Here is a 19,216-nt window from a genome sequence, read left to right as displayed (position 1 = left end):
TCCCCTTCTCCATCCATTATACGTGACCGGTTGGAGCCTGTTCCTAATATTCCTCCAAGTTAATATTTGTTTCAGTTGGCCGGAGGCCCTTGCAGCCTATGGGATGGCCTGGCAGACCAAATGCCCTCCTAGTGACAAGCCCCAGGGTACATCCCCTCTCCAGTGTCTGGAGAACAAAGCAGATACCACCCCCAGGTCTGCAGGAGCCCCTGGAGAAGGATGGAGGTGTCCTCAACCCTGTGAGTCAGCACATTGTTCAACCCAGTGGAGAATCAGCCTGTGGAAAACTCAGGGTACATTAAATGAGATGGCCCAAACATGACTATTTGTTCTAAGGATCTTTAATAGTTTTTTTTTAAATATAAAATATGCAGAATTTAAAAAGATCTAAGGGTTCTTTCTTAGCCCAGAAAATAGTATTTTGTTTCATTTAGGCTCAGAGAATAGTTAAAGTATTAAGGTGAGTTTAGAATCAGGAACACAGCCACCTCTGGGGTTCTTCGGCACTTGCTGAAGGAAGCATGGGATGAGGTCTTTGCCAAAGAACCCAAGTTAGGTCTTCACTGGAAAGGACAGGATGATAACAGTTACATGGGCGAGCTCTGCGGCAAGATGGCGCAAGCTGTCTAAGACTCCCTGACTCATTAACGTTGAGATACTTGTGTATTCTCTTAGCCTTTGGGTTTCTGTAACTCCCACATGATAGAAGGAAACTGGTGGTGATTGTGAAATCTAACACTGGTCTATAGGAATTTTTTGAGCCAGTCATTCATTGCTGAAAAAAATCCTTAAGATGAATAAGGCTGGAGAGATGGCTCAGTGGTTAAGAACACTGGCTACTCTTGCAGAGAAGCCAGGTTCAGTTCCCAGTAGCCACATGGCAGCTCACAGCTGTCCATAACTCCCTGCTCTGACCTCTGTGGGTACTGCATGTGTGTGACGCACACACAGACTCGTACATATAAAATTTGTCTGAATGCTTATGACATGTTAATTAACGATCTGTCTCTTAAGGGCAGTCCCTCTTCAGTCCCTGCGTGTAAGGCTCACTGGATTTTGTATGTATTCCCTTGTGAGTTGGGGGTTATGTAGTTCTTTCCCTCACTCCCGCTTGATGGGATTTTTGTGAGGGTGGACTTGTGGCTGGACAGAGCTCAGAAACTGAGTCGATGCTAATAGTGGAATAATGGAACATTTAGACATTTGTCCCCAGGCCAGTTGGTGCTGGTATTTCTCTTACTACTCCACTCCTCCATAGGGACAGTGAGAACAGGAAGTGTGCTCTTCAGATGGAGCCCCCAGCCTGCCAGTGATGGTTCTGAATCTTTGTGATACTTGTCCTCAGGGAGGGGCATGGAAGAGCTGGACAGAGTGGACACAACTGGCCGTTCATTTCTTTCCTGTTACTTTTTAGTTGTAGTCAAATGTAGGTAACTTAACATCTACTACTTTAACCATCTGAGGTGTACAGTTTAGTGGCATTAAGTTTGTTTGTGCACCTTCTCCACCATCAACCTCTGGAACTTTGTCATCTTCTCAAAAAGATGTTTCCCAGGGCAGTGGTGGCACATGCCTTTTATCCCAGTACTGGGGAGGCAGAGGCAGGTGGGTCTCTGAGTTTGAGGCCAGCCTGGTCTGCAGAATGAGTTCAGGACAGCCAGGGCTATGCAGAGAAATCCTGTCTTAAAAAAAAAAAAAAGAGGAAGAAGAAAAGAGAGATGAGTTTGTGCACGCTAATTCCCCCTTCTGCCTTCCCCTGAGCCCTTGGCAATCACCAGTCTGATTTCTTTCTCCATGAGTTTGACCACTCTAGGTACCTAAAATAAGGAGAATTCTGCAACATTTGTTTTGTTGTATCAGTCTTATTTTAGGATTCAGGATAACATCTTTGGGTTACCCAGGTTGTGGTGTGAGTCACCTCTGAAAGTTGAATAACTTTCCATCCAAAGCATCTTCCTCCTTTTGTGTACCCGTCACCTGTGATGGACACGGGTGTTGTTCACAAACCTTTTATTAAGGGTCTACTTCCATTCCTTTTGGGTAGCAGCCTAACACCTCGTAATTTCTGGATTCTATCCTAGTTCTGTTTTGTTTGGTTTTTTTTTCTGACAGTTTTGTTTTCCAGAGAGAGAGAGAGAGAAGAGAGAGAGAGAGAGAGAGAGAGAGAGAGAGAGAGAGAGAGAAAGAGAGGAGAGACAGAGAGAATGGGGGTACCGATAGAGGCTGTAAGTGGAGCATCAGATCCCTTGCAGCTGGAGTTACAGTGTTTATAAGGCCAGTGTTTATATGGATGCCAGAGTCTGAATCCCAGCCTCCTGATAAAGCAGAAAGTCATCTCTCCATCACCATGATACTGTATTTTTGTGTGCTTTTTTGGCTCTTTATACATTATATGTGTGTATACATACATAATATATAATATATATATATATATATATATATAATATGCATATATAACATATATTCATCAGAGAGTATGTATTTGAGTCCATTACATTTTTTTTAAGTTGTGTATCCTGTTTCGCCTTTGTTGGGGCGAAATGCCTGCAAACCATGACATCAGTTACTGAGTACACACTGTGTACCAAGAATGAGATGTTGGGGATTCGTCAGGAGGCATAGAGACAAAAATTCTTACCCAAGAGGCATTTACATTTACCAAAAGAAGCAGTTACACGTGGAGTGTAGCCTGGCATGGTGACACATGCCTTTAAACCCAGCATTTGAAAGACAGAGGCAGGCATGGTTCTCTGAATTTCAGGCTAGCGTGGTCTAGACAAGTTCCAGGGCAGCCATGGCTATATAGAGAAAACAAAGCAAACTCTAGAGTGTGCCAGGTGGTGAAGGCTGTTGAGAAGAAGGTGGCATTGAAAACAGTAGACGTGGAAGATAGAAGGGTAGCCATGGAAAACACCCTGAGAAGGCATGATATGGAAGAAGGGCCTGCTATCAATATGAGCCATTGCAGAGACCTGGATAGAAGAGCAGGCCCTGGGTTCTCGTGAATGAGGAGCAGAGACTAGAAGAGCTTTGTATGAGAGTGTGGTGCATCATCAGAAGGACCACGAAGGTCACCTTTGTATGCCGACTGCAGACATCACTAACTCAAGATGCTAGACACACTGATTTGGAAAAACAGTGACCCTCCCTCCCATTTAGAAAACATCCCATAAGAGTCAAACTAACTCTTGTATAATAGCACTTAAGGGGGCAAGTGAGAATAGCACAGTTGGAAGCTGTAGATAATCATAATATATTATATGCTTCATAAAAAGCTGGAAGGAAGGATAGTGGTGGTACAGGACCTACAGCCAAAACCCATCAGTGGGAGACAAATGAGGCAAACTCTGCCTGTTCCCCTGCGACTCCCTCCCTTCAGCCTCCAGACATATCGATCACCATGCCAGTGAGCTGAGCCCTGGGGTAAGAGGAGCTCTGTACAGCTCTCCTCCTGCTGGAGCTGGAGGAGAGAGAACCAAACCACTAAGCGGAGATGATGCAATGAGACCAGTGCAAGGAAGATAAGAGACCCAGCTTCTGTGGAAGCTGACATTTGAACTGTGATCATGAAAAGTGAACAGGAGGGTGCTGGGTGGCGGCGGCAGCACTGGCCTTTAATCCCAGCATAAACAGACAGAGACAGGTGGATCTCTGAGTTCAAGACCAGCCTGTTATACAGAGTGGGTTCCAGGACAGCCAGGACTACACAGAGAAATTCTGTCTCCAAAAACAAACAATAGAAAAAAAAAGAAAAAAGAAAAGAAAAGAGAAAGAAAGGAAGGAAGGAAGGAAGGAAGGAAGGAAGGAAGGAAGGAAGAAAAGTAAACAGGAGCGAATAGACTGTGGTGATGTGTCATGCATATGCCATGCCTATGAGGCCCTGGATTCTATTCCCAGTAAAATAAAAAGAAATGGAAATAAAAGGAACAATAAGTAGTTTAACAAGCAAATATTAGAAAGGAGTGTTTCTGATTAACCTGTGAGGTTCTCAATCTGTGGATCAAAACCCCTTTGGGAGTCTAGCGACCCTTTCACAGGGGGTGCATATCAGATATCCTGCATATCAGATATTTACATTATGATTCATAACAGTAACAAAATTACAGTTATAAAGTAGCAGCAAAATAATTTTATGTCTGGGGGCCTGCCTAACACGAGGAACTGTATTAAAGGACCACAGCCTTAGGGAGGTTGAGAACCGCTGGATTAAAGGAAGGTGCTTATGTAGACACGGATAGCAAGAGAGCCCCTGAGCCAGGGCATGCACGCTTTAGAAAGGAATATAAAGCAAATGATGTGAATGGTGAGTTGTTAGGGTCTGAGCCTGGGCTCTGGCAGCCTTGACAAGTTAGGGGAAGCCGCTCATCCTCAGTCCAATTAAGGGACAGCGTCATAGTGAAAAGGTAGGACATTGTTCAGTGTGACCACATTAGGAAGCATGAGGTCCCGTGACTAGTCCCCCACAACATCTACCTTCAGTTCATTTTCAGCGTCCTGACATGAAGTTTAGGGCTAAACAGAGGGTGATAACTAAGCATCCCTGGACAAAGTATGGTCCTGTCCATCTTTTAGTATCGTTGTCTCAGCTTCAGCACCTCCTGTAAGGTGGTCTGCATTGTATGAAACCTTTTCCTCGGAGACAGGCTTCCTGTTTGGCTGGCATGAGGGCTTCACTTTTTTCCTTCTCCCAGAGTGAGATTCCTGGGGAAATTCATATTCCTTTTGGTACTTTGTCTCAATAATTAGATCGTTGGCAGGAAGTGGCAGAGTGTCTCTTTAGAATACACTCACTCCTGCCAGGACAATTACAGTAAGACAGGAACAGCAGGCATTGGACACGACATTTATCAGATGTTGTAATAAGCAGGGACTTGGACCAAATGATTTTAGCCATGACAAGATGAATTAGGACAATTGTGGTCAAGAGGATGCTGGGATGGCAGCTAGGAGGCTTCATACACAGCAGGTAAGAAATGAAGAAATCTTAAGATGAGGCAAGGATTAGAGTGAAGGGGCAGCCAGAAGAGCTGGTATGAGAAAGAGTAGCCAGAGTGGCCAGACCCCTGACTGTGTAAGGATGACGGAGACTTCCGGTAGTGTGTGCTGGGCAGGTGCCTCTGGAGAGGTAAGAGGACGGCAGAGGTAGTGACTGGAGGGGTGAATATACTGACTGTACCCTTCCAGGTAGGAATGTTCTCTAGGAAACTAGAAAGGCTTGTGGCTCACAAGCAAGCCTAGGGAGTTTAGATTTCAGGAAGTTACAAGTTCAAAGACTAGAGCTGGAATGTCAGTGTCTACCCAGAAAGAGTATGAAAGTGAGAAGAGAGTGAAGATAGAGACAGGCCCTAAATAATCCAAGAAGAAAGTTGTCTGAGTTGTTTTTCTATTGTCATGGCTGAGGCAACTTATAAAAGAAAGCATTTAATTGGTGGGGGAGGGGAGTCATGGCTCCAAAGGATGAGTCCGTGATCATCATGGCAGGGAGCATGGTAGCAGGCAGGCAGGCCTGGTGCTAGGGCAATAGCTGAGAGCTGATGTCTCATCCATAAGCATGAGGCAGAGAGACCTAACTGGGAATGGTGTGAGTCATCTGAGACCTCAGTTCCCACCCCCAGCCACACACCTTCTCCAACAAGACCACACCTCCTAATCCTTCCCAAGCTGTTCCACCAACTGGAGACCAAGTTTTCAAAGCTCTGAACCTATGGAGGTGATTCTCATTAGAGCCAACACAAAAGAAGAATTGTTAAGGAAAGAGAAGAAAGAGGTTATTGTGGCATAGGTAGAACAGAGGTCAAGAAGATAGGGATGGGAAAATGGACATATTATAATCCAAAAACAGAACAATAATCCAATAACAGCTTCATTGTCTCACACGCAAACAGAGTGCTGAGCAACATGCAGAACTACAGAGGACTCCCACATGTTAAGTCAGACATCAGAAGTCACAGAAGCCATGTTTTTAAGAAACCGTAAAACCTAAAAGAGACGTACATTAAGAAGTTGAAAATATTAATAGTTTGAAGAAAAGCAAGGAAATAAATATCACTAAATTAGATTGCTCTGTGGTAGGTGTAGGTTTCGTTTTATTTGTCAATTAACAGCTTGAAGATATACTTCGTAGGAAATAAGTAAAACTTCTCTATAGAAGAAAAAACAAGGAAGAAAAAACAAGGAAGAGAAGTTTTACACATGATCTCAGCCAAAAAGCCAGGAAGCAGGCTGTCCACTGAAGTGGTTGTGAGGGAAGAGCATTGTCCATCACAAAGGAAGGTGGGGCTTGGCTCATATCTGGGCCACTTGTGTACAGTGTGCATATGAAAGGCCATAAAGCCCCCCAAATAGAAGATGGGCAAGAGATCCTCCTCTGCAGTGTGCAGTCTCTTAACATCCCTGCCTCCAGTTATTGCTCTCTGAAGCCCGTGTGGGCAGCTGGGAGAGAAGGGGTTCTGAAAATACCAGCATTGCCAGGGACTCTTCTGAAGATCAGCTTTAGGAAAGATGCTGCAAGCACCTTCGGGGTGCTGAGGATAATGTGCAGCCTCTCACCCACTACTGAAAAGCTTTGCACTTAACTAGACTGTGATTCAGTGAAATAAGCAGTATTACTGGGTTTTCTTTACTGTTATTTGAAAGGTTTCAGAGAGCTCTTATCTATCATGGAAAACTCCAATGTGTATAAACATAGACTTCCCAAGAGCTTTTGCTTGGCAGTCCCCAAGTGTCTAATCCCAGGAATGAGATTATAAAAAAAAAAAAAAAAAAAAAAAGTGATCCCACCAGATTGTCTTCCAGAGAAGGAAGAAGTTACCCTTGCGGGCGTCTTCAAACCTTAGTGTGAAGAAGTGCATGCCAGGCTGGGCATGGTAACAGAGCCAATGCACTGAGAGGCAAAGCAGCTGGATCTGTCTGTGGTTTTGAGGCCAGCCTGGTCTACACAGCAAGTTTCAAGCCAGTTGGGGTTACTTAGGGAGAACCTGTCTCCAAAAAGAGAAATTTAAGAAAATACACCTCTTTATTATAATGCTTGAAACTTTTCAGGATATCTTGGCCATCACTAGATCACTAGATATCTCTCTCTGTCTCTCTGTCTCTCTCTCTCACACCCAAACACACACACACACACACACACACACAGAGAGAGAGAGAGAGAGAGAGAGAGAGAGAGAGAGAGAGAGAGAGAGACTGTACTCCTTGTTTGAAGTGGGGATTGTTTTGAGACTTCCCTTGGTGACACATGCGCTCTAAGGCCATTTCCTTAATAACACCCTTATGTTGTTTAATTTGGGGAAAGTACATCAAAGTGTGTGGTTTCGGTGTCTGTTAGTTCAGTGTCTAATTACAATAACAGGAGATGGCTGTGTCAGCATCGGGGCAGAGTTCATCAGCAAGGGAGACGAGAGAGCCCATTATCTTTCTCAGCAGAGGACTGGGCAGCTGTGGGAATTCAAGGCATGCAGGAGCATAATTCGAGAGGAGAGGGGGAAGGAACAGAACACGGGGCTATTAACTCTTAACTGCAGATTGCCATTCCTTCCATCGCTCTCTCTAAGAGGTCTGCCAGCCACAGGACATTCAGATAAAAGTCGCCTCTGGTCCCACAGGTCTAGCTCTTTGGGAGTTCTTGGTGCAGTGATGTAATTCAGAAAACAACAGGAATGGCCTTGAAGTCACCGCTGACTCTTTTCTTGTTCTGCACATGTCAAGAAAAATGTAAACTTTCTGTTTTTCTGCTTAGATTGTTTCTTTTCCTTGAAGCAGGAGGGCAGTGGTTTGAGACTCTCTACCTTATTGTTCCAGAGACAAAGAACTCTGGGCATCGATGAAGACGGTTGACTTGACCAGCAGGAGTTAGAGGACCAGTGTCAGGAATTGTAAAGGTACCAGGCCAGTGCATACCCAGGTCTGAAGTGAGGAACATGTAGTGGCTGAGAACTCATTCACACTGAGTTCCTCAGCAGGCCCTGTAGACAGATCTGGGGGGAGGGGAGCTCACAAAAAAAAGAAAAAAAAAAAGTATGACACAGACTTAGTAATTATGAAAGCTCAGCCTTAGCTTAGGCTCGTTTCTAACTAGCTCTTTTAACTTAACCTGTATATTTTTACTCTATATTCTTCCACACATTTGTTACTTCATCTCCATTTTGTTCATCCTGCTTCCCTGTGTCTTGGCAACCCCGCCTTTCGTCTTCCCAGAGCTCTTTCTAGAACTTCCTGCTATACTTCCTGCCTAGCTATCGGGCATTCAGCTTTTTATTAATCCAATCAGAGTGACACATCTTCACGGTGTACAAAAAGGTTATTCCACAACAAGCCCCACCCCCCACCCCACCCCCGTTCCCCACGGTAAATCTTCCAACTGCAGGAAACTATATAGTACTTATATGGAAGCTTTTCCTCACTATCTCATGACCAAGAAACAGCGTCCTCTTGGAGATAGAAAAATCCAGATTATTTCCCCCAATGAAAAAGTAAACATGTCAAGGCTGTAAGCGGACAGTAGGAGAGTGTAAGCCTGAGATGGACTTGTATGGACTTACACGATTGCTCTCACCCCTGCTTACTTCTCACTTGGTGTGTTTACTGTGAGGGTCTGGTGGGTTGAAAGCCCCATGGATGCAATGGCTGCAAGAGCCACCCACGACTCTGAATTGTTGAGCTGGCACTTGGAAAACTGGCTGGACACATTACAGAAATCAAACCACACAGCGGGCATTTGGGAGAATGTAACCTCCATGTTTCCCCTGAGGGAAATAGAGATGAGCACGGAGAAAAGAAATTGCCCCCAGGCTCATGAGGAGCTGTTTGTAAAAGCAACTGAAATTTCATTCAAAGTGGGAATGCAGATCTTCACTTCTGAGATACCCCTTCTATGATGTGGCTATGGTCTCGTCTCAGGCAAGGCAGGGAAAAAACAAATATCAAATGTGCAGACTACTGGCATCCAAAGACATGACACTTTCCCATAGGACAGCTATTTCCAGATTAGTAGCCACTCAACCATCTGTTAAAAAGCAGTATTTTTGGAATGTATCCCCAATGTGTTTTTATTTATTTATTTATTTATTTGACATATAATCACACTATGGTATTCATACAGAATATATTTTCCAATCATAACAATTAATAAACTTTTCATTGTCAAAGGCAATATTTTGAAACAGTAACAACCAACAGGTCCTATCATTTATATGCCAGGCCCTCTTCTGAGTGTTTTTACTTTTATAGTGACCACAGTCTTGTGATCAAAGACTAAATCTTTGTGAGCAAAGACTTCTTGTTATTACTAGCTAGTGTGTCAGAGCCCATCTCATCAGTAACAGCAGTGAGTACGAGTCCATATTCCAGCTGTCTCCTGGCATGTTTGCATTCTCCTGAGCCATATATGAGTGCTGTCAGGTCTGATTAGAAGACCATCATTACTGTGAACAGCGCCATGTGGACATGTTCTTGATCGCTTGTGTTTTCTGTCAACGGTTTCTTATAGGAATGTTTTTAACTCTGTGGGGAATAATTTTGTTTAATTTTTGGCAATGCCATCCACCCACACCACATTTAGTGGCGGACACAGGAGCCCAGTAAGCAATCACATTGTACCAAAGTTTGTGTGCCAAAGGGGTGCCCACTTCCTGCCACACGAGGGCGCCAGTGCCAGTCTCTGGGAAGTAGGAGAGTTTGAGTTCTCCAGTTTTTTACCTGAAAAAGAAAGTGTTTCTTTCCTATGCTGACTAGTTGCTCTGACTCCTCTTGTGTTCCTTGGGGAGAGCAGCCTGGAGGAGAGGAGGGATGAGTTATATAAACTTTTAGAACTCTGAGTGAGAGAAAAGACACAGCCTCTCTTTCTCTAAGCTGTCTAAACAGTCCAAGCTCACCCTAGGATTTCATGTGCTTCCTGCCTTGCGTATTTGAGCGAGCAACGTCACTAGAAGTGTTTGCAGTTATACCTGAGCCCTCCCCTCCTTTCTTTGCCAGGACCCCACAAAGGGGGGCACCTCACAGCCTCCCCATGGTTCTTACTGGTTTTCTGTGTCTAAGGATTCACCAGGAGGTCAGTTCACAAGCTTCCTGTTCCATGGATAATTTCTTTTAGAACAGTTTTGTTTTTGTTAAAAAGAACCAAGGACACTTTCAAGCTTAAAAAAAAAATCCATTAAGCTAGACCTTTACAGATGAATAAAGGAAAGAAAGTAATTTTTTTAATATATTCTTTTTAGAACTCCCATGTGTTGGGGCTGGAGAGATGGCTCAGAGGTTAAGAGCACTGACTGCTCTTCCAGAGGTCCTGAGTTCAATTCCCAGCAACCACATGGTGGCTCACAACCAACTGTAATGAGATCTGGTGCCTTCTGCTTGCAGGCTGACATGTGGCCAGAATACTGTATATACAATAAAAAAAAAAAAAACTCCCATTTGTCACCTTCTGGAATCTTCCGTTATTAGGCAATAGATGTATTCCTTTATTTTTTGTTTCTGTGATACTGAGACTCTAAGACTAGGCCACCTCATCCACACCAGACCAGTAATTTACCATCGAGCCAAACCCCAGCCCTTTCCTTGGAAGATAGGTGTGGTTATGTGTGTACATAATTACATATAAGATTTATTGTTATTCTTAAATGAAATAATCCAGTATGTAACTTAAATCTTCTATTTTTTAAAATATTTTACTCACTTTATTTAAATGCCTTTTTTTTTATTCCTAAGTGATTTTTACCAGATTCCACAGTTTCACATGTCAGAAAAAGGCGTCATTCTGTTTTTCTTGGTTAAGTGGATTTGACCGCTGCCTATATCGAACAAAAACAAGCTAGGCTTGTGCTAAAAATTTAACGTTAAGACAGACTCTCAAGAGCAGGTTCCGGTAAATTGGGAAGGTCTCGTTTTTCAGTGTGAAATTTCTATATGAGTAGCAGTAACATTTTCACATGCTACCAAGACTGTGATGCGGGGCCACAGCCGAACAACTGACCATCAGGTGACAGTCCAGGGCACATTGCTACTAAACAGGAAGTGACCTGAAATAGGACAAGCAATGCTGACCTTTGAAAGATAACAGACTAATGGAAATTAGGGAGGACTCACAGAGCTTTGTGATAATGGGAAATTTGAAGCACTAGGTTCAAATCCTGCCTCTTCTTCAGCACTCCAGCAGCATTGCTGGTACTGCCTGTACCCCAGTTTCAACACTGATAAAAATGGGGTAACAGTGACCACTTTCTGGTTAGCCGGTTAGCCTTAGTGAGATTCCCAGGGGTCAAATGATATCCTCTGAACAGAGGCCTCCCCAAGGGGAAGTGACTGAGGAAGAAGGGAAATAACACAGTGGGGTTAGAGGAACATCCCAATTGTGATAGAATGTACAGCGAGGTGCTCGTGTGTGCAGCTGGGCCTCCCTGCTGCTCAGTGTCCCCTTATAGTAAGCACTGTAGGGGTAGTGTAACTGGACATTTCTCTCCCACCCTCCTAAATAACCTAAATAACCTCTCAGAGGCTTAATATTAATTATAATTGTTTGGCCGATGGCTCAGGCTTATTATTGGCTAGCTCTTACATTTAAATTAATCCATTTCTATTAATCTATGTATCACCACATGGCCATGGTGTTACCTCATTTTCTACATGTCTTGCTTTCTTGGTGGCTGCTGGCATTTCCCCAACTCTGCCCTTCTCCTCCCTGTTTCTCTGCTTGGATTTCCCACCTGGCTCTATTCTGCCTGGCTGTTGGCCAAATGAGCTTCTTTATTAACCAATGGTGATAAAACATTTCCATAGCATACAGAAAGACATCCCATATCAAGGTAGTCACCCACAGCTCAGATGTTTTGTTTCTTCTGTGTGATGGGCACAGCACAGATATTTATTGTTTACACTACTACATGGTACAACTCTCTCTTTCTTTGGGTGCATGGTTTTTTTGTTGTAACATGTCACGGATATGTCTAGTCACAGCCATCAGGGTCCATCACAAATAGCTGTCTGTCCTTTTATCATTGATCCCTGGGTGGACAGCACATTTCACATGCTATCTACTGCAGCAGCATCGGGCAGTTCCTCTTCTAAAACTCATCTCAGTTATGTGGTCCTCTTCCAGACTGTTAACATCAGAACTTGGGAACACTAACATTCTTGTTCTCAGCTCTTGGCTGAGTGTCCAGTGCAGAACCTGACACACTGGAGACAAGACTGTGTGGCATGTCTCAAATCCTTGCTATCCATGCTTCAGCTTGCCCTTTCCCTTTCTTTATCCTTTGCTTTATGTAAGGAGATGGGTGCTGAGATGAATTAAGAATTAAACCACTGGCTGGGCATGGTGGCTACCAGCTGTGAGTGTTGGGAAAACAGTAATGCTCTTAACCACTGAGCCATCCTTCTAGCCCAAGATTATGTTTTTTTAAATGCAATGAGTTAATAAACAAATAGGGCTGGCAAGATAGCTCAGCAAGTATAAGTGCTTGCCATTCAAGCCTGACAGCATTAGGTCCATCTCCTTAAAAGGCCAGATGTAGTGGTGCACATCTGTCATCCCAGTACCTTGTGGCAAGGTGGGAAAAAAATCACTCGGAAGTTCACAGGCCAACACACACACACACACACACACACACACACACACACACACACACAAGTAAAAACTCTTTTAAAAAGTGAAAGTACATAGGGAGATTAATTATGTCAAGGTGATTCTAAAAAGATAGCTATTTATGAAATGACATTGTTATTTATGCCTTTCATTAATGTAGAAAAAATGAGAATTTGGGTGTGGACTTGGTTACATCTGTAACTTCAAAGCAGCATTAAGGTATTTGGAATGGCAGTGTTATTGGACAAGGGGAGAAGGTTCTCCTGAGACCATCATTGCCCTAACAGGAAATTCTAAACTTGGAAGGTTTGTGAAAATAGAGACTCATGGACTCTTTGAATTCTATTCACTAATGCTCTAAATTGAGAATCAAGAAGCCTGGCCTGGGTTCAGCTTGTCACAGGTTACTGCCTACTTAACATTCTTTTTGGTGCCCACATCTGACTTACTTTGCATTTTTCTTTCCCTGTTTTACCTGCCTTAGGTTCCAGAATGCTATATAAACACATTGCCCTTTTTTTCTCCTATGGCCAAAGCTCTTGTCACAGACGCTTACAGGCATGGCTACCCAAATACCATGTAACCCACCTAACCAGAAGCCCAAAGGCAGAATGGTACAGCGTTTGTGGCTTCCCTAGCAAGGCTGCCAGGGCCCAAGCTGTTCTGACTTCTTGCCCCATCATCCTGGGCCTATAGATTTCAGCCTTGTTTGTTTGTTTGTTGTTTGCAAGGGGCTGACTCTGCTTCTGGGAACTGGTCCTGGAACTCAAGCAGGAAGTGGGAAGAACAGGGGAGGGAGAAATATGGCCACTTGCCGAAAGACAGTTTGGGAGCTGATGAGTAAAGAACCCCAGTAAGGAGAAGGTAGAGGAGATACTGGGTGAGCAGTCTTCCAGACTCCCTAAGTGCTGACCACTTGGTATTCCCTGCGCCCAGGCTGGCAGGCCTCGTTACCTCTAAGTCCTCATCATGTGCGTTCTCTTTAAAGCCAAGGTTTTCCCCACTTTCTCCAGCCACACTGAACTGTTTGGGCACTCTAGAACAAGGAGATTCAGCTGAGACGCAGAGGTCCTCTAGGGTGGAGAACTAAGGTGTAAATGATTCACCAAGATAGCGTTGTGATAGTAGTGACAGCAGCTGCCTCTGTGTGTGTACTTTGTACATTGTACATAGTTGTCACTCAACATACATTGCTTATAGTCCCTTAACTCCTCCCCCATAAGGTGAATATCAACTTCAATTCATATCAGGAAAGCACAGCAATAAGATACACACTTTTAACTGCCAGGTCATTGCCTGACCTGGCCTTGGCTGAACCAGGTAGTCCCCCACCCAGATAATGTGTGTGGAAATGTGTAAGCATCCAAAACTCTAACCCCTAAGGCACTTTCCTTTCCACTTCCCCCGATTCTGAGTTTGATTTCCAGCTATACTTCTGCTTTCCGGTGCTTTAAGATGTTTGTGTTTCTGTCTGGATTTGATTGAGTTCTTTTGGGGGGCACAAACTCCTAGCAGGAACCACCACCTTCAAACTCTTCTCTTAGTCTTTCACAATATAGCTAGAGTGACACCATCTCCATGAATGGCCTTTTGTGACTCTTGGGCTGAAGGCCCAAACACTCTGAGTAAACGGTAAGGACTGGGTGGCCTTGCTGCCATTCCGTGCAGTCACACAGCTCTCCCTCCCTTCCCTTCTCACTGAGTCACATGACTGTGGTATGGTTTCCTCTCGCTTGTGTGCTTTCCTGCCACTGGGTCTCTGCACCTGCCGTTGACATTGTCTAGGGTTGTGTCCCCTCCCTTTTTTATACACAGACTTCTCTGAAGCTGTCAGACGTAGCCTCACAGCCCCCAAGAACCTCTTCCTGTAGCCCTGGCCTCCTGTTGATTCAAGTGATTTCATGCCGGATTTATTAAAATACCTTTTTTGCTTTTGTTTTTTTCAAGATGGGGTTTCTCTGCCTAACAGCCCTGGCTGTCCTGCTGTCCTGGAACTTGCTCTATTGACCAAGTTGGCCTTGTGTTCTCAGAGATGCACCTGCCTCTGCCTCTCCATTGTTGGGATAAAAGGCATGTACCATCATGCCCAGCATGCCTGAAACACTTTATGACCAATTTTTTATTACTACTGTCTACTAGTGCCTGTTGTATACATCTTACGCTTGCGTATTCTAGGTTTGTTTGAAGACACGGTCATTCATCTTAGCATTCCAAGTGCTAGGGTTACAGGTGTCTGCCACAGTTCTGGGGATTTGAACACAGATCTTTCATGCTTACACAACAAACACTTTAACCCACCAAGCCATCTTCCCCAGCCCTCACATAAAAGCTGGGTGTGGCCTCATGTGCCTACGACCCCAGTGATGGAGACAAGGAGATAGGGCCTTCTGCTCAGTTGGACTAGCTAAAATGTCAGCTCTGGGTCCCTGCCATCTTCAGGCACAGTGAGAGACTCTGTCTCCAAAACTACAGTTGATAGAGCTGCAGAGATGCTCAGCGGTTATGATTTCATACCACTCTAGCAGAGAACCCCAGTTTTGCTCCCCAAACCCAATTAGGCACCTAACATCTACTTCTAAGTCCAGCTCTCAGAGGAGCTGGTGCTGCTGACATTTGCACACCCACAGTCACATATACAACAGACACACAGTGTGAATGATTAAAAATCAATGCCTTGAAACAATGAAGATGGACACCAATAGAAGAGACACTGTGTCAGTCTCTGGCCTCGACATGTAGTACCATGTGTAAATTCACTCATACCCACATACACACACACACACACACACACACAGAGAGAGAGAGAGAGAGAGAGAGAGAGAGAGAGAGAGAGAGAGAGAGAGAGAAGCAGCCCCTGGTGTGAACTTCATGATAGAGGAAGGAATACAGGCTGCACATAGATGACGTCAGTCAGTTGGCAAACTAAGGGAGGGGGCATAGGGAAGGCAGATTGTTCCTGGTTGAATATTGTGTGGACTGGGCTAGGCTTCCGGGTTAGCGGAGGAGCATGTTTTAAGAACTTAGGATGTAAAACAAGGACAAAGAGACAGTTGTCTCAGGGTAAGGACACTGATGGAGCAAAATGGTTCTACTCACTCTGTTAGGAAAAGGCTTTCTCTGGACTCCAAGGCCAAAAGCAAACCTAGTCTGGGATTGCAACTTCTGGGAGGTGACAGGATAACTGTTAAACCCAACTCCTTCTATAGGCTCCACCTTTCATATGGAACTTTATCGCAAATCATAGCCGCCCAATTGGAGCTACATCCTTTCCTCCAAGGGGTGACCTAGTTAGTGGTTCATGAATAGACCTCCTGCCCTAGGTGGGGAGGCTGGGACCACTTCATCCCATAGGTGTTGGTAATATCACTGGCTAATGTGAGGGCCCTTCTCTGTGCTCTTTCACCTTATTTGAGTCCATTGTTTTCAGACCAAAGATAGACAACTGGATTGTGCGCTGCCCGGCCGAGGCTACTACCCAGGTTCTCACTTCTCCCCTGTTGCCCTTTCTCCCCAGGAATCCGAGGGCATCTCCTGCCACTACTGGTCTCTGTTTGACGGCCATGCAGGCTCGGGGGCCGCCGTGGTGGCATCGCGCCTGCTACAGCACCACATCACACAGCAGCTGCAGGATATCGTGGAGATCCTGAAGAACTCGGCCATCCTTCCCCCAACCTGCCTAGGGGAGGAGCCGGAGAGCACGCCTGCCCATGGCAGGACTCTAACCCGCGCAGCCTCACTGCGTGGAGGTGTGGGAGCCCCCGGCTCGCCCAGTACACCACCCACGCGCTTCTTCACCGAAAAGAAGATCCCACATGAGTGTCTGGTCATTGGGGCCCTGGAGAGTGCCTTCAAGGAAATGGTATGTACCCCGGACGACTGGAGTAGCTCTGTCCAAAGCTGTCTTGCTAGGGAAGTGTCCGTGAAGTGCATGTGGCCTTCCTGCCTTCTCCCATGTGCTCATCTCTCTTTTACAACAAGGCTTATTAAAAAGTCACAGCAAGAGACAGTTTCTGGAGTGATTGCCAGCAGGTATTAAGACCAGGAGAGAGGGCAAGCACAGGAATGCCTTCTGGTTATTAAATGTATGCCTTATCCTTTCTATTCAAAAGACTCCTATTGACACCAGCTGATACCGTTCAAGTTAATTGGAATGTGAGCGTGGCTGCCATTTGTTTTACATATGTACTAAGTCCAGGTGTTTAGGAAAACCATGTTTAGTAAAGCACTCGGAAGTACCCTTCCTTTAAAAATGGGTGCAGACTGGTGTGGTATACACTTGGAGGCAGAGGCAGATGGATGTCTATGGGTTTGAAGCCAGCCTGGTTTATGTATTGAGTTCCAGGCCAGCCAAGACTACACAATTAGTCGGGGTGCTGGTGGCCCACGCCTTTAATCCCAGCACTTGAAGGCAGTGGCAGGCGGATCTCTGAGTTTGAAGTCAGCCTTGTCTACAGAGAGTTGCAAGACAGGCTCCAGAGCTACACAGAGAAACCCTGTCTGGAAAAACAAACCAAAACAAAAAAAGGAGGGGGGGTGGCTAGCGGTGTAATTCATTCTGTTCAACCGGTAGTGCCTGGAGAACTACTGAAGGGAGGGTAGAGGGCCACATTGCTTTTGATTATCCGGGGCCTGGATTCCTTTATACTTTGCTGTCTGAGTGGGTTTGGTCAAAGAATTTAGCATCCTGTATGTTGCCCTGGATCCTGAGCATGTACCCTGGCAGAGAGACATTTGCTGTGCCCCTGCCTTGCTGTCACTCTGCCTGGCCAGGTGGCCATGGATACTGTATCCCATGTGACCTTCTTCTAGCTCTGACTTCACTTTTACTTGAGCAAGTGTTGTGGCTCCAAAGGTTTTCTTCCTGTACGCAGTAGCCTGTGTACAGATAGAGAGCATGGATTACTTAAAGGTGTTTGGAAGGACTTGGGGGAGGCCAGAAGGCAGTGTTTTTAAAACTTGAAGATTAGAATACGATGGTGGCAAGCCATTCAGTGACGCCTGGACAGCTGAAAACACCTCATCTGAAGTGAGCACCCACTTTACATCATCCAGGCCCTTAAGACTTTACTCTACATGCCCTAGTCAGAGGAGAAAAGTGAACATAGTTCCTGATTTGTTTCTAAGGAACCAAGTTCATATATTAATACCTCAAATTTATCTGTTACTCCAGCTCACCCCTTCTTGGTGTCTTTTCATCTCTTTGATTAGTGGGGAGATTAAAATGCACCTCCTCTGTAAGAGATGATTTAGAGGGAAAACCAGGAGTAGATTTAGAAAAGTTGACTCCTACAGAGAGTTGGTACAAGACTGTCCCTCTGGTTGGTGTAGATGCTCTGGTTGGTGACTACAACTAGACACCAGTGGTGCACAGAACTCTGATCATTTAACAGAGGTGACAGCTCGACAGTGACCTCTCCCTCCAATGAGAGAAAAGATCAGAAAATGGGGACAGGGACTGAGGGCATTGGGATTTTCATTTCCATCAGTGGTTGCTGGGACACCTTTTGCCTGGAATTGTTGCATTCTCAATTCCGCCCACTAGATGGCAGTGTCACATCAATGATGGCCTCCCCAGCAACAGCAGCCCTCGAAATGTGCAGCTTATTCAGATACCTAAGAAAAGGAGGTCCAAGGTTTGTATTTTCACCACTAAGCAGTTCACTGCCTGAAATTTCTTGTGAAAACAGCTGTGCGTGTGTATGCACACTCCTGTGTGTGTGTGTGTGTGTGTGTGTGTGTGTGTGTGTGTGTGTGTGTGTAAAAGGTATGTCACTTTTATGCAATCCATTCAGTCAATAAATATTTGCTGAGAAACAAGTCTTTGTCAGGCTTGAATGGGAGTAGAACATAGAATAAAAATAGAAAAAGTCAGGTATCCAACAAGTGAAATGCAAATGGTACGTGTACACACACACACACACTCACACACACACACACACACACACAGAGTGGGGGAGTCGGAAGAGTTAGGTTTGAGCTAGAACTCATGAGTCAGGCCGAACTGTGTTCCAAGGGGGAAGTTCTGGAAGCTCTGAGACACTGAGACATGCAGGAGCTCCTGGGAATGAACGGTAAGTGCATTATCTAATTAGGGGGACAGTTATTCCTCCCATCACCTTAGCATGTGAGATGGATATCCTGAGGTTTGTCTCATGGCCAGATGATTGACAGGCCAAGCTGGATTTGCTCCTAAGGAAGTAGACAGTAGTATGCAATGTTCTGTCTTTGGAGCAGATCAGACAAGAGCCCTCAGGGGGCCTAAGGAAGTGCAGTTGTATTGTCTCCCTTTCTACTGTTCCCCAGGGAGAAAGAAGATAGTGCCCATTCCACAGTGTCTTTAAAGGCTATTAATTCCTGTAGCAACATGCCATACATATCTCAGTTATTTTGATATTCTAAATAATGTCAAAGGAAGTAACACATTGATGGCAGAAGTCCAACATATATTTGGAAATCCCAAGTTGGGACAAGGAGCACCTGTCTCTAGAGTACATGGGTCATTTTCACAAAATGTAGACTGATGTCGGGGAAAAGGCAAGATTTGAACAAGAGGCGGTAAAGGTAATTCTAGCAGATGCTCTATGATCCTCTGAGACTGTCTCTTTTTGTCTTTGAGGCTTGGGTTGCCTGCACAGTGTA

General features: G+C 44.9%; 1 protein-coding gene across 1 annotated transcript in view; it reads left to right on the top strand.

The window, feature by feature from the left end:
• The window catches only part of Ppm1h (protein phosphatase, Mg2+/Mn2+ dependent 1H), a 238,443-nt gene that overhangs the window by 96,672 nt on the left and 122,555 nt on the right, over positions 1 to 19,216 (top strand). Inside the window, exon 3 of the mRNA XM_027392288.2 lies at positions 16,092 to 16,436. Coding sequence (XP_027248089.1) covers positions 16,092 to 16,436 — 345 coding nt within the window. The remainder of the gene's footprint in view (positions 1 to 16,091; positions 16,437 to 19,216) is intronic.

Source organism: Cricetulus griseus (assembly GCF_003668045.3).
Source record: "Cricetulus griseus strain 17A/GY chromosome 1 unlocalized genomic scaffold, alternate assembly CriGri-PICRH-1.0 chr1_0, whole genome shotgun sequence".
NCBI classification, from domain to species: Eukaryota; Metazoa; Chordata; class Mammalia; order Rodentia; family Cricetidae; genus Cricetulus; species Cricetulus griseus.
This window is presented reverse-complemented; position numbering and strand designations above follow the sequence as displayed.